Here is a 21,945-nt window from a genome sequence, read left to right as displayed (position 1 = left end):
ATAGGTGCTACATATTAAATAAACTAGTCTGGGTGCCTGTGGCTCAGTAGTTAGGGCACTGGTCACATGCTACAGAGCTGGTAGGTTCAAACCCTGCCTGGGTCTGCTAAATGGGGGGGCAAAAATAGCCGGGCGCTGTGGTGGGTGCGTATAGTCCCAGCTACTAGGGAGGCTGAGGCAAGAGAATCTCTTGAGTCCAAGAGTTTGAGGTTGCTGTGAGCTATTACACCAGGGCACTCTCCCGAGGGTGACAAAATAAGACTCTGTCTCAAAAAAAAGAAGTAAGCTAAAGCACAAAAAGGAAGGAGGCTGACATTCCCTTTTGTCTCTGTCTGAGAATAAATGAAGAACTGAATGAACTTCAGTTTGCAAGTTGATGTTAGGACCAAGGGGGTCTTTTTTTAGAATATAGTTCTGGAATGTTTATTTTTCTCTTTTTGAATGGGCTTTTGTAGATGTGGTGGGCAGAACACAGAGGAGCAGTCACAATGCTATGTAAAGTAAAGTGTTCTATTTCTGGACCACAAGACTGAAGGGTTAAATTTTGTTGACGTGATGGAATTTTTGAGTTGCAGAATCCCAGGGCTTGCTTCTCAAGGTAAGGCTCCCTGGGGAGCGTCTGTTTAGAAACTAATCCTAAACTACTGAGGGACTTGCAAACTAGAAAACAGAGCTCTTTCTACATCTCCCAGGCCTTAGGAATTGCTAATGAGTATGTGTAAGTGTCACAATCTTGCTTTTCCATCTGGCCCTGTAGAACAGGTCTGTTGGGTTCAGGTTCTGGTTTGGAACCGGAAGAAACTGAGTTACTGAACTAGATGTGGAACTGCATTGTTAAAACTGATGTCTGCCCAGCTCAGGGTCTCCTCATCCCACAGCTTCAAAGAGAAATAATGCTTCTTAAGTGCTAAGATTTCAAGGAGGTCTTATGCTTTACAAAAATCCTTCTAATATATTTGTCTTCCTGACAGTGCTGTGAGGTCAGTGCTTGATTTTTATGCCCATTTCCATGAACATAGATAAAGGTACTGAGATTGAGAAATAAAATGATTGAAGTTGAACTTGAGTCTTCTCGTGTGGAATCCCATACTCTTCCCTCTCCTGTGAGAGTGAGGTGGGAAATGTCCTGCCTCTGGAAGCTTATCTGTTGAGGAGCACCTCCTCTGGTCAGAAGTTGTTTTTTAATTTTTTTTAAAAATCTTTGCTTTAATCATCTTAGCATGAGTATCCACTATACTCACAGCACAGTGCTAGAGAGTATTAGAGATGAATGAAAAGGTCCCTTCTTTCAAGGAGCTGACATTTAAACATCCCGGCATTATATACAAGGAAATAATACAGCAGAGGCCATAACAGCGGAACAACTTCCAAGTTCTTGGAGCACTAAGAAAAGGAATTTACAAGATCTTCCAGGGACTCTGGCATTTGGGCTGAGTTGCAAAGGATCAATGACTATGATTTTAGAAGGTAAAGGAAGAGGCAGGGTGTTCATTTAAATAGAATTGGCCCAAGGTTGGGGATAATGTGGCCAGAGTACCGTAAGAGGTTCTTAAACTTGAAAGTGTGTATGAACTCCCAGGGTACACCTCCAAAATTTTGAATCTGAAAGGTCTAGGAGGTCATCCAAAGTAGTTGCTAACTAGTGAAGGAGTCAGGATCAGAGAGGACTTCTCAGGGAGATACCTTATAAGCTGAAGTTGAAGGATACAGGGATGGAAGGAGAGGGGAACCATTTTCTTTTTTCTTTTTTTTTTTTTTTTTAATTTTTTTTTTTTAATTTTTAATTTCAGTGTGCTTGTTCATGTTTGTTTGAAGTACTCCTTTGTTGATTTTCTTCTTTCTCCTGCGGTGCTGGCTGTTCTTGATGTTGTTGGTAGAGACGGGGTCTTACTCTGGCTGACTGATGCTCATGTGGGTTTTGAACCTCTGAGCTCAGGCAATCCACCCGCCTCGGCCTCCCACAGCGCTGGGACTACAGGCGTGAGCCACCACGCCCGGCCAGGGGAACCATTTTCTAAGATTAGTGAACAGCCATTTTGAAGGGCTTGACCAGTGCTGGTGCTCAGGTATTCGGATTTTTTGCAGACTACACTCTTGATAACTGTGTTATCTTCCTCAAACACAGTTTTGATCAGGTACCTCCTTCAGTTTGTCTTTATTAGTCAGAATACTTGGAGATAAGCCACAGAAACTGCTTCTGGCTAGCTTGAACAAAAAAGGGGGTTTATTAGAAGGGTAGTGCATGGACTGACCAGAAAAGCTTTAGGACCAGATTTGGAAAATGGGCCAGAAACAAGAGTGGCTATTGGTTAACAAGGTGGACCCTGCCACCTTGAGGATCTATATATTGGGCGGTGCCTATGGCTCAAAGTAGGGCGCTTGCCCCATATGCCAGAGGTGGCGGGTTCAAGCCCAGCCCCGGCCAAAAAAAAAAAAAAGAATCTATATATTGTTCCTGCTTTCCTGGATCATTCCCTCAAGAGTTGCACTTCTGGGTGGCACTTGTGGCTCAGTGAGCAGGGCGCCGACCCCATATACCAAGGGTGGCGGGTTCAAACCCAGCCCCGGCCAAACTGCAACAACAAAAAAAAAATAGCCGGGCATTGTGGTGGGTGCCTGTAGTCCCAGCTACTCGGGAGGCTGAGGCAGGAGAATCTCCTAAGCCCAGGAGTTGGAGGTTGCTGTGAGCTGTGTGACGCCACGGCACTCTACCGAGGGCCATAAAGTGAGACTCTGTCTCTACAAAAAAAAAAAAAAGAGTGAATTTCAAAAAAAAAAAAAAAAAGAAAGAATTGTACTTCTAATGGTAGCACACATTAATCAGAAAGACTGGCAGGAAACCTTACCTCCCTCTATGACTGCCCACTGGGGATTCTCTGAAGGAAATTAGGGTTCTAATGGGAGAGTCGAGTCTAATGATGGACTAAAAGTGGCAAGTGTCCACTAGGTTTTCTGTGCATCTCTTCACCTCTGAAATGTCTATGGTGGCATTAAGGCCTTTCACAGTTTAACTGTAGGCAGCTCCATCTCTGCTTTGTTCCATGCTCTCCCTATTTTACCAGATAACAGGATATTTCCTGATGCTATGGGCTTAAACTGTTTCTTTTGCCTGGATAACCTTTCCTTGTTATACCTTACAAAATTTTTCATCCTTTCAGCTCAGCTTTCACTGCCTACCTGGATCAGTCCTTTCTCAACTCTCTGACAGCCTTTTCTTTGGTAAGCACTCATCTGTTCTCACACTTGTCACAGTTTATGGAGCTGGTAAGGTTTCTCCATCTTTTCTGTTTAAGATGAAGAGGTGGGAAGAAAACCAATACTTGTTAGTCCTCTGTGCTGAGCTCCACACAAGGCACTTAGGATCCTCCAGTCCCCCACACATAGTACACAGCAAACCTAAGGGTTGAATGGATGTTTGTATTTGTAGTCTGATTTAATAAGTTGCTTTATAAGTATTAGTTTTCTCCTTAGAGAGGCTTAGGAGTGTGGTAATGAATGGAAGGGTAGGATGAAGGGTTGTTAGGGTCTTTCATTTTTGCCTGAATGGTTTAAGGAGTGAGAAAGGTTGAGATCCCTTGCTTTGTAGACTCTGCCCCCAAGAGGAGGATAGTTCAGGTAAAGTGGCATATGCCTGACTTGTTGACAGTGGGTTGCCTGTCATTGTGACATGCAAGGGCCTCTTGCAGAACAGGATCATGCGGGATCGGTTCCATGGAATCTCACTTTCTGGATCTTGCCCAACTTTTCTGTCTCCTATTTCAAGAGAATGAAAGAGAGCAGTATGATGCCAGGGCGGGAGCAAAGAGTTGGGAAATACAAGAAAGACCTAGGATGATGCATCCTTTTCTTTCTGAGCTTGGGGTGTTCACTGTACTCATTCCTGAGTGAAGCTTTTACTCAGCACCTGCCTTGTGCTGGGCTCTGATGACATTCGTATGGTAATAGAGCCAAAGCATCCACATTCTGGTGGCTTGGAACTTGACTTTACATCCCAGCTCCACTATCTGCTGACTGCATGATGTTGCATTAGTTACTTAGCCTGTTTGGACTTCATTTTCTTTATCTGTATGGCATCTACCTCAATGTTCTGTGGAGGTTAAATGAAGCAGTCTACGTAAAGTGTTTAAGGTAATTGCTAACATGTTAAGAGTTCAGTAGACATTAACAATTCCTGTGCTGTTTATTATCATTGCTGCTAATTTGCTTTGGGTTTTTCTTCTTGAATGTTGTTCTTTTTATTTTCATTTTTATTTTTTTTGAGTCAGAGTCTCAAGCTGTCACCCTGGCTAGAGTGCTATGGCATCACAGCTCACAGCAACCTCCAACTCTTAGGCTTAAGCGATTCTCTTGCCTCAGCCTCCCAAGTAGCTGGGACTACAGGTGCCCGCCACATCACCTGGCTGTTTGGTTGGGGTGAGGGGGGCCTTGTAGTTGTCATCGTTGTTTGGCAGGCCAGGGCTGGATTCAAACCCGCCAGCTCTGGTGTATGTGGCTGGCGCCCTAGCCACTTGAGCTACAGGCCCCGAGCCTTGAGCGTTTTTTTTTTTTTTTTTTTTTTTTTGGAGACAAAGCCTCAAGCTGTCGCCCTGGGTAGAGTGCTGTGGCATCACAGCTCACAGCAACCTCTAACTCCTGGGCTTAAGTGATTCTCTTGCCTCAGCCTTCCAAGTAGCTGGGACTACAGGCGTCTGCCACAATGCCCAGCTGTGTTTTTTTTTTTTTTGAGACGAGTTCTCACTCTGGCTCAGGCTGGTCTCGAACTCCTGAGCTCAGGCAATCCACCCACCTCAGCCTCCTATAGTAAAGAAACTGAGTCTTTAGGAAATTAATTTTCTAAAGATAGTATAGCAATTAATTACATTACTTATTACTGGATTCAGAGCCAGTTCTCTTTGAAGTTGACCTAATTTTTATAGGTCAGACATGCACCAGTATGATGAATTTAAGGAGGTGGTCAACTATGGAAGTTCTTCTGTTTGTGTGTATGTATTGAGAGAGTGTGTCTTTCTCTGTTGCCCAGGCTGGAGTCCTATCTTTTTTTAAAGACGGTTTGTCTGTGTTGCTGTGTTGCTCAAGTTGGTCTCAAACTCCTGGCCTCAAACAGTCCTCTTACCTTATGCTCCCAAAGTACTAGGATTACAGAGTGTTGGGATTATAGGCACGAGCCATTGCTCCCAGCCTCCCTTTGAATTTAAATGTGAAATCCCCATTCAGTTTGGCCTTGCAAAACAGGCCTCCATTTAGCTTTTTGATACTCTTCTATTTTCCCTAAATATGATTCCTTGTCACCCTTTTTTTCTTTTTTCCCTTCCCTTAACTTCAGCCGAAATTCTTTCTTTATACAGTCCCTAAGAGGTGACCCAATGTTGATCATTTTTTAGAGCCATAGTCATATCCAAAACTCTTCTTCTACTTTTTTTTTTTTTTTTTTTTTGAGACAAAGCTTCAAGCTGTCGCTCTGGGTAGAGGGCTGTGGCATCACAACTCATAGCAACCTCCAACTCCTGGGCTTAAGCAATTCTTTTACCTCAGCCTCTCAAGTAGCTGGGACTACAGGCACTTGCCACAATGCCCAGCTATTTTTTGTTGCAGTTGTCATAGTTGTTTTTAGCTGGCCCGGGCCAGGTTCGAACCCACCACCCTTGGTGCACATGGCTGGCGCCTTAGCCGCATGAGCTACAGGCACCGAGCCCCAAAACTCTTCTTTAACCAATTTTCAGAAAATTTTCCTTATCAGTTGATGAAGTTATCTGACTTTTTATTTCAGGCATTTTGTGTTCTCCTCTCAAGTCAGAATCTAGCTCTAAGTATTTGTTCAGAATGATTCTTTTTGGGGGGAGGGAGAAAATAGGGTCTTACTCAAGGTGGAGTATGGTAGTGTTATACCTCACTGCAATCTGAAACTCTTGAGCTCAAGCGATCCTCCTGCCTCAGTCTCCCAAGTAGCTGGGACGACAGTCATGTACCACCATGCCTGGCTAATTTTTCTATTTCTTGCAGACACAGGGTCTGTGTTGCCCAGGTTGATCTTTTTTTTTTTTTTTTTTTTGAGACAGATTCTCACTCTGTTGCCCTTCGTACAGTGCCATGACATCACAGCTCACAGAAATCTCAAACTCCTGGGCTTAAGCCATTCTCTTGCCTCAGCCTTCCAAGTAGCTGGGACTACAGGCATCCACCACAACACCCCACTGTTTTTTTGTTGCTGTTGCATTGTTGTTTAGCTGGCCCAGGCTGGGTTCGAATCCACCAGCCTTGGTGCATGTGGCTGGCACCGTAACCACTGTGCTACAGGTGCTGAGCCGCCCAGGTTGGTCTTGAACTCCTCCTGCCTCAGCCTCCCAAAGTTCTGGAATTACAGGTATAAACCATTGCACCTGGCCCAGAATGGTTCATAATTATTTCATGATGTTACAGAGCTCTGGGCAGGGCAGTAAACCCTTCCTACAAACCACAATAAGCAACTACTGGACTGGAGGGGCTCTCCTTTCTAGAGCATTGTTGAACAACTTAATATGTGTTTTTCTACATTTTTATTATAGAAAATAGCCAAGTTTACTACCAGGAATTGTAGGACTTCTTTGGAAGTCTGAGGCAAGAGGATCACATAAGCCTAAGAGTTTGAGGTTGCTATGAGCTATGATGCATTGGTACTCTACTGAGGGTGACAAAATGAGACTGTGTCTCAAAATAAATAAATAAAATATAAAAATAAAAATACCATTTTCTTTGCATCTGGGTCAGCCTACAGTCCAGCTCAGGAAGCTGCTCAACCTGCTGGAATCTGTGATTTTTGTCATGTTCCCAGTGTCTATCACATGTGTGCTGTGATAGACTCCCCGGACCTTATGTATGATAGTTGCACTGACTTCTTTTTTTTTCTTAACTTTTTTTTCCATTTTATTGCACTGACATCTTGATGTCAAGAACAAATTTATCATCTCTATAGCCTGGTATACCATAGGTGCTCAACACATTGAAATCCTTTCATATTTACATATTTCCCCAAAAGTGGGACTTTGCGGAAATTGCGTAGATTGGTCCACATTTTCCGGGATAGTCTAAATATTTTAAATATCTTGTTCTATTATGAGGTCATATGTTCCTTCCAGTTTCAGATTCAGAAAACGTGATCACCATTTTTATGGGTTTGTGAAAGTTACTGTTGAGAGCATTTCAGTGTGTTGGTGCAAGTTTTTTGTTTTGTTTTTTTTTTTTAAACCAGGGTGCTTGGTGCTTGGAGAGGTATAGGAGAGTAGAAGATTTTGTCCATGGACTTATAGAGTACAAAATAGAAGAAAAGCACTTTATTTATTTAAAAACTGAGTCTTGGGGTGGTGCCTGTGGCTCAAAGGAGTAGGGCACCATCCCCATATGCCAGAGGTGGCGGGTTCAAACCCAGCCCTGGCCAAAAACTGCAAAAACAAAACTGAGTCTTACTGTGTTGCCCAGGCTGACCTTGAATTCCTGGGCTCAAGCCATCATCCCACCTCAGTCCTCCTAGTATCTGGGACTACAGGTGCGTACCATTGTACCCAGCAGCATTTTAAAAATATAACTTACTGTGGCAAGTAAAACTTTTAAAAGTTAAAAACATACTCTTTTTTTTTGCAGTTTTTGGCCGGGGCTGGGTTTGAACCCACCACCTCTGGTATATGGGGCCAGCGCCCTACTCCTTTAAGCCACAGGCACCGCCCAAAACGTACTCTTATGTTAATATGTTATGGGCACATATCAAAAATTGTATTAACAATATTAATGAGACTAACAGGATAACAAAGCTAGATTAAAGGGAAATGCGGGAAACTTAACATTTATTTTTTTTTGTATTTAAAAACAATTTTTTTGAGACAGTCTCACTGTCTGTGTTGCCCTCGGTAGCCCTTGGTAGAGTGCCGTGGTGTTACAGCTCCTAGCAACCTCAACTTCTTGGGCTTAAGCGATTCTCTTGCCTCAGCCTTCCAAGTAGCTGGGACTATAGGTACCCGCCACAACAACCAGCTATTTTTTTGTTGTTGTGGTTGTTCAGCAGGCCTGGGTGGGATTCAAACCCACCAGCCCCGAAGCATCTGGCTGGCGCCCTAATCACCGAACTATGGGCACTGAGCCAGGAAACTAATATTTACATAGTAGAAAAAAGAATGCAGGAGTAAGGTTCCAAATTTAGATGCAAAACGGGACAATGCCCTGTAAGACATGAAAACAAAACCTTGAAGGTTATCTTTTCTACCACAAAGAAGTCATTTGCAACTCATCAGATTTTCTGCCTAGTTAACGATCTAACTTTACAGAGTGGGGACCCTAATCAGTAGTGATAGAAAGTCAAACAAGGTTCACCTTTAGGGAGGCAGGTTAGTCAGTGCTCTATTAAAATTTTAAAGGGGGCATAGAACTTTTTTTAAAAACTTTATTTTTAAGTTTTAGATAATATTTCTTTTTTTTTTTTTCTTTTGAGACGGAGTGTCGCCCTGGGTAGAGTGCCATGGCATCACAGCTCATAGCAACCTCAAACTCTTGGGCTTAAGTGATTCTCTTGCCTCCGCCTCCCAAGTAGCTGGGATTACAGGCGCCTGCCACAACGCCCAGCTATTTTTTTTTTAATTTATTATTATCATTATTATTATTATTATTTTGAGATAGAGCCTGAAACTGTCACCCTGGGTAGAGTGCCATGGCATCATAGCTCACAGCAACCTCCAATCCTGGGCTCAAGCGATTCTCCTGCCTCCACCTCCCAAGTAGCTGGGTCTCCAGGCCCCCGCCACAACGCCTGGCTATTTTTTGGTTGCAGCCATCATTGTTGTTTGGTGGGCCTGGGCTGGACTTGAACCCGCCAGCTCAGGTGTATGTGGTTGGTGCCTTAGCCGCTTGAGCCACAGGCACCAAGCCTAGATAATTTTTCTTAATAAAATAAATCATAATTGGATTCAAAAGCTAAAAGATAGGGCCAGGCACTGTAGCTCACACCTGTAATCCTAATACTCTAGGAGGCCAAAGTGGGTGGATTGCCCTGAGCTCACAGGTTTGAGACCAGCCTGAGCAAGAGCATAACCCTATCTCTAAAAATAGCTGGGCATTGTGGTGGGGGCCTGTAGTCCCAGCTACTTGGGAGGCTGAGGCAAGAGAAATCACGTAAGCCCAAGAGTTGGAGGTTGCTGTGAGCTATGATGCCATGGCACTCTATGGAAGATGACAAAGGGAGACTCTGTCTCAAAACAAAAAACTAGGGTTCGGTGCCTACAGCTCAAGCAGCTAAGGCGCCAGCCACATACACCAGAGGTGGTGGGTTTGAATCCAGCCTGGTCCTGCCAAACAATAATGACAATTACAACCAAAAAGAAATAGCCAGGCATTGTGGCAGGCGCCTGTAGTCCCAGCTACTCGGGAGGCTGAGACAAGAGAATCGCTTAAGCCCAGGAATTAGAGGTTGCTGTGAATTGTGATACCACAGCACTCTATCCAGAGCAACAGCTTGAGGCTCTGTTTAAAAAAAAAACAAAACTAAACTAAAAGATAGCTAGGCTCAGTGGCTAGGGCGCCAACCACATACACCAGGGCTGGTAGGTTCGAACCCAGGCCAGGGCCTGCCAAACAACAATGACAACTACAACAACCACCCAGCCCAGCCAAACTGCAACAAAAAAGCATAGCCAGGAATTGTGGTGGGTGCCTGTAGTCCCAGTTACTTTCGAGGCTGAGGCAAGAGAATCACTTAAGCCCGAGAGTTTGAGGTTGCTGTCAACTGTGACACTACAGCACTCTATCAAGGGCAACATGGTGAGACTCTGTCTCAAAAAAAAAAAAAAAAAAAAATGTAGGACTTGGCGCCTGTAGCTCAGCAGCTAGGGTGCCAGTTACATACACCAGGGCTGGCTGGTTCGAACCCAGCCCAGGCCTGCCAAACCAGGACAACTGCAACCAAAAAACAGCCTAGTGTTGTGGCCGGTATCTGTAATCCCAGCTACTCGGGAGGTTGAGGCAAGAGAATAGCTTAAACCTAAGAGTTTTAGGGTGGTGTCAGCTGTGATGCCACGGCACTCTACTGAGGGCAACATAGTGAGACCTTGTCTCATAAACAAATAAATATAAAAATAAAAGATAGCTAAATGTGAAGTGGAAAAGAGTCCTTGATAAAGGTAACTGTAAGTAATTTCGAAGTGAAACTGTAACTTTCAGAGTTTGAAGAAAGGAAGAGAGTGGTGTCAAGTGTAGGAAAGACAGGCAAGGCAGTCACTTTCAAAGAAAGATGGCTCCACCCCACCCCAAAGGCATGTTCAGGAGAAGAGGTACTTTTCCAGATGGACAGTGAACTGAGGTAAGTGAAAAGTGAAACTCTGGTAACAGAAGGGAGCAATTGATAGGAAACTTTGGAGCTCGTATTTAAGAAATTTGATGTGATTTAAAGACCAACAAGATACTCAAAGAAAATGATTGCCACTGGGTAGGAGGTTCTGGTTGAAATCAAGGCAGGGTATGAAAGTGGAGTGAAGAGGTAAATCTGTGATTCTATGGGAGGAGCCCTGACAGGAATTCAGAGAGAACTTAGGGCAGAGGGAAGAAGAAAGTTGAAGGTGGTAATGCAGGTCATTCTCCTGGTTGAAGCAATGAAGGCTGGCTCAGGTCCCCTACTGCAGTGGACCAGAGAAGCCTGGACTTCTCTTAATTTTATGCCTCTACTTCTTTTTTTCTGTAGAGCTGGGTCCCTCTAGGGCTGCTGTGAGAGGTAAGAGAGAGAGCCCCAGAGAGAGAGAGCAGGCAAGACCACTTGAGAATTCTTTTGAGTTCCCTTTGTGATTTCTTTTTCTCCTAATGCTTAATTATTTTTCTTTTGCTGTGTAATATTTGGTATATACAAAGGAATAAATGACACATATGTGTGTGTTGCAAAACACAAGACCCACTGCCCCACCCAATTTTCCTTTGTGGTTTTTTTGCCAGTAAAAAGAGTTCACTCATCTGTTACTTGAAATATAGGATGCCTGAGTCACCAGTTTGCCATCCTGTGTCATTCAACACCTCTTCCAGTCTCTCTTTTCCCAGGAAGGTGACCCAGAATCCCCTTGAAGTACATGATGGTGTCTCTGTGCTCTGATGTGCCCCCTGGTGTTTGATGGAGTGACTGATGGAGATGACAATTTGCCTATTAAAACTATCCCTTTATCATGAGCAGGAAAGACCTACAGTGAATAAAATCGAAGAAATTTAAAATAAATAAATAAATAAATAATAAAACTATCCCTTTAGCCTGTGTGGACGCTCATGCCTATAATCTTAGCACTCTGGGAGGCTGAAGTAGGTAGATTGCTTGATCTCAGGAGTTCAGAGATCAGCCTGAGGCAGAGTGAGACCCCATCTCTAAAAAAAAAAAAGAAAAGAAGCCAGGCTTCAGCGGTGTCCATAGTTCAATGGGTAGGGCGTAGGCCACATGCACCTAGGCTGGTGGGTTCAAACCCAGCCCGGGCCAGCTAAACAACAATGACAACTGCAACAAAAAAAAATAGCCGGGTGTTGTGGCAGGCACCTGTAATCCCAGCTACTTGGAAGGCTGAGGCAGGAGAATCGCTTAAGCCCAAGGTTTGAGGTTGCTGTGAGCTGTGATGCAACAGTAGTCTACTGAGGGCAACATAGTGAGACTCTATCTCAAAAAAAAAAATTAAAAGCCAGGCTTCATGATGGGCACCTGTAGTCCCAGCTACTAGGGAGGCTGAGGCAAGGAGATTTGCTTGAGCCCAAGAGTTTGAGGTTGCTGTGAGCTATGACGCTATGGCACTGTACTCAGGATGACCAAGCAACACCTGTCTCACAGAAAACCCCAAAACAAAACTGTTCTTTGTTCCTTATGTCGTTTACATTTTGGGGCTTCTACCTTGAAGCTTGTGGTTGACAGAGCCCAGTTCCTTAGCTGCCCCTCTGAGTGACTGGAGTGGGACTAACTGATGTTTTGGGTGCTTGAGAAAGCAATGGTGATCATAAATAGTAGAATGGTGAAGACATAAGAAGTTATCTCACAATTGACCCTCAGGTAATAATAGCCTACATTTGATTTTTTTTTTTTAATTATTAGAAAAAACTGGGAGTTCCAAGTGGGTGGATTGCCTGAGCTCACAGGTTCAAGACCCCATCTCTAAAAAAGCTGGGTGTTAATGGCAGGCGCCTGTAGACCCGGCTACTTGGGAGGCTGAGGCAAGAGGATTGCTTGAGCCCAAGAGTTTGAGGTTGCTGTGAGCTAAGGCGCCAGGGCACTCTACCTGAGGGCAACAAAAGCAAGACTGTCCCCCCCCAAAAAAAAGAAAGAAAGAAAAAAATACCATTCAGAGATGGGATCAAGCAGAGTACTTGTTGAGAAGTAGATTTTGTGTTTATCTTCCTCTCTTTCACTAATTGTGGTCCCTCTCATTCCCACCACCTACATGTATCACATACCATGTTTACTTCTATATTCTTGTTAGACAGTTTCTTGTGCTTGTTGGACAGCTCTAATTCAAAAGATAAACAAAAAGCCAGGTATGGTGGCTCAGTTTGGGAGGCTGAGGCAAAAGGATCGCTTGAAGCCAGGAGTTCGAGACCAGTCTGAGCACGAGTGAGACCCTGTCTCTACAATAAAATAGAAAAATTAGCCAGGCATGATAGCATGTGCCTGTAGTCTTGACTCCTCTGGAGGCTAAAGCAAAAAGATTGCTGGAGTCTAGGAGTTTGAAGTTCCAGTGAGTGATGATGACACCACAGCACTCCAGCTGTGGAACAACAGAATGAGACTGTATCTCCAAAAGAAAAAAAAGCAGTATGAACAAAGTTTAGGTGAATATTCCTATAATATCTTGGGGATGAAGGGTTTTTTTTAATGTAACACAGAAATCATGTAAATTCACTATATAATAAAATTTATGTATGGTCAGTTCTGTTAATAATGCAACATGTGTTTCGAAAAATTACCATGCTTTGCAGAAAAACGCAGGGTTTGTGGGCAGTGCCTATGGCTCAGTGGGTAGGGTGCCGGCCCCATATACCGAGGGTGGCGGGTTCAAACCCGGCCTCAGCCAAAGTGCAACAAAAAAAAAATAGCCAGGTGTTGTGGTGGGCACCTGTAGTCCCAGCTACTCGGGAGGCTGAGGCAGGAAAATCGCCTAAGCCCAGGAGTTGGAGGTTGCTGTGAGCTGTGTGATGCCACGGCACTCTACCGAGGATGACAAAGTGAGACTCTGTCTCTACAAAAAACAAAAACAAAAAACACACTTCCTTTGTTGGGAAGTGAGGATTAAGGTCACAAATAGCAAAAACTGCACAGACGACCCAAAAGAGGGGGAAAAGAAAAAGTCTTATTTTATTCAGAAAATTAGAACCTAATCAAACGATCGACACAATTTTACAGATAAGTGACTAAGAAATATATAAATACCACAGTACGTAAGTCATTTTGCCTTGAAAAACACCTGGAATTTGCCTGTGAAAGTGCACGTTGTTAAGTTATAGTTCAGGAGTTATTATGAGGTGGTGAAAGGAGGGGCTGTCTGGAGTCCAATGGAAAGTTCTGACACCAGTGTGGATGGGTGTGGTTCATAACACATGCAGTGACCTGAGGAGGTTGGGTTTGTTTTTTGTTGTTGTCTTTATTTTTTTGAGACAGGGTCTCAAGCTGTCGCCCTGGGTAGTGTCATGGCATCATAAATCATAGCAATCTCCAACTCTTGGGCTCAAACGATCCTCTTGCCTCAGTTTTTCTATTTTTTTTTAGTAGAGACGGGGTCTTGCTTTTTGCTCAGGTTGGTCTCGAACTTGTGAGCTCAAGCAATCCACTCATCTCGCCTCCCAGAGTGCTAGGATTACAGGTGTGAGCCACCTCACCCGGTCCCTGATAAGGTTGTTTGAGCTGCATGGGTGTTCCTTTGTGTGTTCCTATGTGGCTTATTTCAGCCAAGTTTGGTTTTCTGCATTTTCTAGTGTTTCGTGCATAAGCAAAATTCATGTTATGCTCAACTGTTGCCTGATAGATCACACATTGGAACAAATTTACATTTTTGAAATGAGTTAAAGCAAAAGTGTCCCCAAATACCATGAATAACATGTACTAGCTAATACTGAGTGCCAGACACAATGCTATAGATGCCATGAGTGACCTTAGCAACTCCATGAGTTAGCTATAATTGTTAGCCACATTTTATGGGTGAGGTAAGACTTGCCCCAGGTTGTAAGGCTGGGACCGTGGTGAGTTTTGATTACTATGTCATACTTCTTTTCCTGAACAAATTGAAAGAGAAATAACAAAGCAGGGGAAATATTTTCAAACATAAGAAAGAAACAAATATCTGTAATTTCTGAAATCTTTTTAAATCAGTGAAAGACAAATTAAGCTCAGTGGAAAAGTGAACAAAGGTCTAGAGCAGGTAATTTGCAAAGTAAGAAATAAAAATGGTCAGTAAAATGGAGATTTAAAAGATTTTCAGCCTCATTTAGTACTCAGTCATGTAAGACATAACAATTCCATGATGGTTTTTTCCACTATCAGATTGATAGAAATGGATGTGGGGAAATGCTGGTGGGAGCACAGATTGTTAAAATCCTAACAAAGCACATGTTCCTGTCCTTTGACCCAGCCATTCAACTTCTAAAAATTGATCCTAAGAAAATAGCCAGATAAGTGGGAAAAGGTTTATGTAAGAGTTACTTATAATGCTGAAAAATTGAAAGCAACCATCCCTCATCACTAAGTGGTTAAACTAATTCTAGTATTGTGCTACAATACAGCCTCATGTAATGCAATACTGTGAGACTCTTAAAAAGGGTGATGTTATGTCTCTAATGGTTGACACTGGTTTTCATGTTTTATTAAACAAAGGGAACAGGGTGCAAAGTAGGTGTTCAGTGTTATGCCATCTTTGTAAAATCATTTGTACACATGTGTATCCTTATTGTATAGGACACCTGTCAAAATATAGATAATCGAACTCTGAGCAGTGGAATTGCTGAATAATTTTTATTTTTGAAAAAAAAAAATTTTTATTTTTGTTTTACAGTAAAACCTCCATAGTTGACCACCTCCCTACATTGACCACCTCCTTAAGTTGACTTAATTTTCAAAGACTGGACATGCACCACAATGTACATTTCAGTATAGTAGTGGTTCTAGTTCCTTATGTTGATCATTTCCGTATGTGGACCAGTTTGTTACATTCCCTTGGGTAGTCAACTTACAGAGGACTTACACAGCTTCTACTATTTTATTTACTACTATTATATTTTCTGAATTTTTCTATAGTGAATATATTACTTTAATTTATTTATTTACTTATTTATATTTAGAGACAGAGTCTCACTTTGTCACCCTCGGTAGAGTGCTGTGGCGTCACAGCTCACAGCAGCCTCCAGCTCTTGGGCTTAGGCAGTTCTCTTGCCTCAGCCTCCCAAGTAGCTAGGACTACAGGTGCCTGCCACAACACCCGGCTATTATTTTATTGCAGTTTGGCCGGGCCAGGTTTGAACCTGCCACCCTCAGTATATGGGGCCAGCACCCTACTCACTGAGCCACAGGCACCACCCGAATATATTACTTTCATGAATTTTTTTTTTTTTTTCGACATGGTCTTGTTCTGTTCCCTAAGCTAGAGTTGTGTCATCATAGCTCACTACAGCCTTCAGCTCCTAGGCCCAAAGTGATCCTTCTTCCTCAACCTCTGAAGTAGCTGGAACTACAGGCATACACCACCACGCCCAGCTCATTTTTCTATTTTTTTATAGAGACAGGGTTTCACTGTTGCTCAAGCTGATCCCAAACTCCGGGCCTCAAGTGATCCTCCTGCCTCAGCCTCCAAGGGAGCTGGGATTACAGGCATGAGCCGTTGTGCCTGGCTTCATTTTATGATTTTTTAAAAACATTTTAAAAGATTGTCTAATACAAGTACATAATAAACACAAAATATAAGAATAAATGACCTTTTTAAACTAGTTTTCCTGGTACCTAACAGGGCTAGGTAACAATTATTTATTAAAAGATTGATTGTGCAGTTAGGAGAAATTGTTATCCCAGCTTTTGAGTCTTTATTCCTAACCAGAATTAATCTAAACAGATACCAGGTTAACTTGCTCTCAAAAAGATGCCATGAAGCTGAATTGGGCAAAGTGAGTTATGTTACCTCCAGGCCATTAGCTCCATAAAGTGCATTTGAATTTGGGCTCTCTTTAGATGAGGCACAAGGGCTGTTTGCAGTGCACAGAAGACAACTGGAGCCTCTAACTTTGGTTACTTGCTTCTAGAGACCATAACCCAGATGTAGTCTCTTGGGGCCCCAACCTGCTTTGTTAAGCAACTTAGCCCTAAGTTTAAGCAGCAGCTGAAATGAGAACAGGTGAGTAGATAAGCTTGTGTGTGCCTGCCCAGTTCCCGGAAGGCCTGCCTCTGGCCGGCCTGTCTCTGGCCCTGGGCTCTGTAGGATGCAGCAGTAATTGGAACTTCATTTTGAAAGCTCCATAAAACTTTTGTCTTCTCCCAAGCCTATGCTTTCTGGATTTCATGGCCCTCTGTGGAGATGAGAGCCTGTGAAGTTGCGGAACATGCATGATCAGAGCAGGAAATAGTGAGGAGAAACATTAAGATGCTCCCACGGGTGCATCTTACAAGGGTATATGTGAAACTTGGTAAATGTGGAATGTTAAGTGTCTTGGCACAGTAACTGAGAGAATACCAGGAAGGCTATGTTAACCAGTGTGATGAAAGTGTGTCAAACGGTCTGTGAAGCTAGTGAATGATGCCCCATGATCATCAGTGTACACAGCTATGATTTAATAAAAAAAAAAAAAAAAAATACGGGCGGCACCTGTGGCTCAGTCGGTAAGGCGCCAGCCCCATATACCGAGGGTGGCGGGTTCAAACCCGGCCCCTGCCGAACTGCAAACAAAAAATAGCCGGGCATTGTGGCGGGTGCCTGTAGTCCCAGCTACTCGGGAGGCTGAGGCAAGAGAATCGCTTAAGCCCAGGAGTTGGAGGTTGCTGTGAACTGTGTGATGCCACGGCACTCTACCGAGGGCCATAAAGTGAGACTCTGTCTCTACAAAAAAAGAAAGAAAAAAGTGATGTTCCCACGGGGTAGCTCAGAATCACAGAGCATAACTGTGCCCTGCTTCTCCAGGCTCCTGCTTCCCTAATACTGCAGAACAGATGGGGGCCCAGAGAGTCCTTGCATGCGCTGCTGGAGCAGGGGTTCCAAGAGCCTCTTCCTGTCCTTCCTGCAAATGCTTGTCTTAATAGCCCCTCAGCCTAGCACCCAGCTCCCTGGCAGACTGGAGATGGTTCCACTGGAGCTTTTTGTGTGGGGGTTGAAAGGCTTTTTTTTTTTTTTTTTTTTTAATTTAAGCAGTCGCATTCCATCTGCCCACACACTCTTAACCTGCTTTGTGAACTAAGCTCTGTGACTTTTGCCAGTTACTTCACCACACCAGCCCCATGTTTTACCAACAAAAGGGTTTTGAGAACACTTGATGAGATGCAACCAGGGGCCCCATGGGCTTGCATAGTAGGTTCTCTGAAAGTGTCACTTAGAGGGACCTGCATAAATTATCCTATTCATCCTCAGAGTAAAGAGAGCAAGTGTATATTCTTAAAGCAGCCTTTTATAGTGAGGAAACCAAGGCATAGAGAGAAGTCACTTGCCCACACTCACACAGCCAGTTAGATGGGCCTCCTGAGACTCACACCCAGGCCCGCCTAGCACCAAATCCTGGTCAGGCCACCCTGAAGTTCTGCCCTCCTTAGTTTTCCATGCATGAAAACAGAAAGCAAATAAGTGGTATTCTTCTGGCTCACAAGCTGGCCTCTGTGTTCATTTCCAGAGATTCGGGATTTTATGGAAATTCTGGAAGGCTCAACCAATTATTGGGTTTCTCTAAATCATTTTCTCAAGCTTCTTATTTTAATGTATCAGCACTAAATTGTGTTTTGTTTAAATCTTGTGCTGAGTTTAAGGACATTTCTTAGTGAAATCATGTAGGGGATTGGAAGTGGTTATATAAGTTGCAGTATCTCTGGCAATCTGCCAGTTTCTCCCTCCCACATACAATAGGCTGAGTAAGGACAGAGCCAAATGTCAGCAGAGTGTTAATAAATAGTAGTACCACTGCGTAGGAATTTTGTCAGGTGAGGTACTGTTTTGCCCTGCAGGTTTAACTGGCAGAACACTTCAGGCGCCAAGATTGAAATACTACGCTCCTGTTCTCCCCATGTGAAGGCCACACTAAAAACCCCCAGCAGCTTTCTGGTTGCCAGACATGTACTCTTCGTACCCCTGTCCCCTGACCTGAGAAGGACATGTTGATGAAGATTTTGGAGAATGGGTGGGCATGGGGCCTTTTTGTTGGTGGTAGTGATGGTGGTTTTTGTTGTTTTGGTGTCCAAATCAGAGCATCATGTGGCCTCGAGGGTTTGGTAAGGAGGGAACACAGTTCAAGAACAAGCAATAGCTTCTTGGGAATGTATGGAGAAAGGAAAGGGAAGGGAATGTGGACAACATAACTGTATATTTATTTATTTATTTTTTTTTTTCTTTTGGCCGGGGCAGAGTTCGAACCCGCCACCTCCGGCATATGGGACCGGCACCCTACTGCTTGAGCCACAGGCGCCACCCAACATAACTGTATATTTAAAAATACCAGTGCCTGTAGCACTGTGGTTATGGCGCCAGCCACATAACACCAAGCCTGTTGGATTCAAAACCGGCCTGGGCCTGCTAAACAACAATGACAACTGCAACAAAAAATAGCTGGGCGTTGTGGCGGGCACCTGTAGTCCTAGCTACTTGGGAGGCTGAGGCAAGAGAATCGCTTAAGCCCAAGAGTTTGAGGTTGCTATGAGCTGTACCACAGCTCTCTACTGAGGGCAACATAAAGAAAATACCTGTGACAAAACTGAGATTCCAGATTCCTAACAGGGACCAGCCATATGAAAAGGAAGGAGTTAATGAGAGATGAGTTGTTAGTTGTAGATTAAGTTGGGTTTTGGTAAAGCTTTGGGAGAATAGACCAGGAAAGAGGCCCTGGAAGCAGGCTTGAGGCCTTTGCACTGAGAATTTAGAGGTTCCAGGTACTTAGAACAAGATCTAGAAAGGAGAGCATTGTCCCTAAGTGGGCATATCTCTTTGTTGCATTGACTCCTTGCACAGGGCAAGGTACACTGCCCAGGAGGGCCAGAGTGGGCCTCATAAAGCATGGAGCCCAGGGCAGGGCCGGATTGCTGTGCCCTGATCTCCTGGCAATGCACATGCACTGTGGTGCAGTAGGAGAACATGCCGATGAGAGGCAGAGAACTGGTTCTAATCCTGGCTGTGCCCTGACAAGCTGTTTGTCTGACTTTACTCAAGTTATTTCCCTGCTCTGGACTTCATATACGATCTTCCCATCTCTTCTGTCCCCCATGACTTAGGGGACATCAACTTTGTTATCCTTGAGTGTTTCTGAGGGCAACAACAGTGCCCAGGGCTTTGCTCAGCTTGGAGAGGAGATCCAAAGCCTGCCTGTGGTGAAGAGGAAAGGGATTAGAGAGAGTTAGGGTCTGGCAGTGCTGAGATTAGAAGTGGCCAAGGCCATTGCACTCCAAAGCCTTAGGAGAGTGACTATCCCTATTGCCTCAGTTCCTCTATCTGTAAAAGAGGACCCACAATACCCTGCACAAAGTAATACCCTAGGACAGAGGTATTATGATTGATTAAAAACAATCAGGAATATGGGGGAAAAGGGCCTGGAGGTGAGTGTGAGGAAAGAAAAGGACATCAGACAGATGAAGTGTTGTCCTGTGGTCTTAGGGCCTTGGTCAGTCAATTTGGCCCTGGTGATCCCCACATAAGAAGGAGGTAAGGGTTTTCTGGCCTATGTCTGCCGTGGATTTAGGAAAGCCACTGGATTTTCACACTTCAGTTTCTTAGGCAAGTTTGAAAGTTAGTATTTTGGATGGCAATAAAATTCTTTTCTTTTGTTCACAGAGATGCTGCAGTTTGTCAGTAATCAAGTGGGAGAGTTCCCTGACTTGTTTTCAGAGCAGCTATGTAGCTCCTTCCCTGGCAGTAGTGGTGGTGGCAGCAGCAACAGCAGCAGAGGCAGCAGCGGTGGAGCCGTGGATCCCTCCATGCAACGATCATTCAGCCAGGTCCCATTATCTTCATTCTCTCCCTCAGTTGCTTCTCCCCAGACTCCAGCCCTGCAGGTCAAGGTCCCTCCCACCTCAGTTCCCACCCCACCGAGAGCAACTCCTATTCTTCAGCCCCGTCCCCAGCCCCAGACTCAACCTCAAGCTCAGCTGCAACAACAAACAGTAATGATCACCCCGACGTTCAGCACTGCTCCTCCAACAAGGATCATACAGCAGCCTTTAATATACCAGAACGCAGCTACCAGTTTTCAAGGTGATTCAGAAGTCAGATATGATAGTGATTGGTTGGTTCCACAGTTTATGTGTCAGTTTGCAGACACTAAATCTTTCTCTCCTCTTTGGGGATAACAGATATATATATAACAATATGGTCTTGTCTGAATGAGTTTCTGGTAACTGGCAGTATAACCTGGTGCAGGAACATTTTACATTCTGCTTCTTCAAGTACCTCAATATCTATTGTGCTTGCTTCAAATATACTTGGTCAAAAACATCCAACAAGCATAGTAGACATAGAGCCATGCTAGTATTTAGTAGTAGAGTCTTGAATAAAATTAGGCTCGAAACTTGGCTAGGCAGCAGTCAGATGTCAACATCCGCAGGTTGAGGACCATTCATTTAGCAAACATATGGAGAGATGAATATGATGTTTAATATAGGTGCTGCATCTCCAAGTAAGAGGCCTCACGTGGGCCCTCATATGTGTTGAGTGAACAAATGACTGAAAGTGGCTTGTTCTTTTTGTGGTGTGCTGTATCCTGGTGCCTTTTCATCAGATTTCCCTCTCACTCAGGGGAGCCCTGAGTGGGATTAGTATTGCTGTGAATTTTAAAGCATCTGACAGTTCTTCAAGGGAGTTCAAGAATTTGGGCGTGGGGAGTAGATGTAAAGGCAAAAAGCTGAGGCAGTCATCCCAAAGTACACTTTCCCTCCAGAAAGCAGGGGAGGAAATGAGGCCCCAGGGAGGTGTTGATTCCCAACATCCTGTTAATTCCCTTGCTGGGTGCAGTCATTTGCCTATGATCTTCCCTTGGCTCCACCCCAGCACCCAGTGTAATAAAACACTTTGTACTGGTTCCCTCAGAAATTGATGCAGCCCTTATGGGATGTTCTTGTTATCTAAACCAGCTTGTAAATGGCTGTGCACATCTTCTTCAGCAGCGGGTGGGGAGTTACAATCATTATGAGATATTCCATCCTAGGTTATTGCTGCAGCTACGGTGACAGAATGCATTCTTCATCCATGTGGGTTTTTTCTCCTTTTGCCCCAAGTCCTTCAGCCTCAAGTCCAAAGCCTGGTGACGTCCTCCCAGGTGCAGCCAGTCACCATCCAGCAGCAGGTGCAGACAGTACAGGCCCAGCGGGTGCTGACACAAACAGCTAATGGAACGCTGCAGACCCTTGCCCCAGCTACGGTGCAGACAGTTGCTGCGCCCCAGGTGCAGCAGGTTCCGGTAGGTGGCTAGAAGGGATTCATGAAGGTACCATTTGGGGCTGTTGACTGGTCCTTAGCTGAAGATGTGGTCTACATACTAAAAAGGACCAGCCAGAGTGTACACAAAGCAAACAGCTTATAGGGTGCCGGGATGCATTTGTGAGTAGCATGTAGTGACCTGGCTGAGCTCACACCTGTAGATAGGCACCAACACTCATGTGCTCAGTAAAACCTCATTTACACAAATGATGGATGTAAAACTGGAGAGAAATGCACTAAATTGGTATCTCCCAGGTTTTCTTCTTTATAGTTTCCTTTTTTTTTTTTTTTTTACCATGGATGCTAAACATTATATTGGGGGGGCATGTATAATTTTTATAAT

At 44.1% G+C, this 21,945-nt stretch overlaps 1 protein-coding gene across 2 annotated transcripts in view; it reads left to right on the top strand.

Moving 5' to 3' along the window:
* SREBF2 (sterol regulatory element binding transcription factor 2) overlaps positions 1–21,945 on the top strand; it is a 70,414-nt gene that overhangs the window by 12,334 nt on the left and 36,135 nt on the right. For both annotated transcript variants that reach the window (XM_053584789.1, XM_053584787.1), the window contains exons 2-3: positions 19,962–20,381; positions 21,401–21,582. In XM_053584789.1, the coding sequence (XP_053440764.1) occupies positions 19,962–20,381; positions 21,401–21,582 (602 nt within the window). The remainder of the gene's footprint in view (positions 1–19,961; positions 20,382–21,400; positions 21,583–21,945) is intronic.

The sequence above is a fragment of the Nycticebus coucang genome, chromosome 3 (genome assembly GCF_027406575.1).
Source record: "Nycticebus coucang isolate mNycCou1 chromosome 3, mNycCou1.pri, whole genome shotgun sequence".
Lineage (NCBI taxonomy): Eukaryota > Metazoa > Chordata > Mammalia > Primates > Lorisidae > Nycticebus > Nycticebus coucang.
The sequence above is the reverse complement of the archived record's forward strand: the minus strand, read 5'-3'. Positions and strand labels throughout refer to the sequence as shown.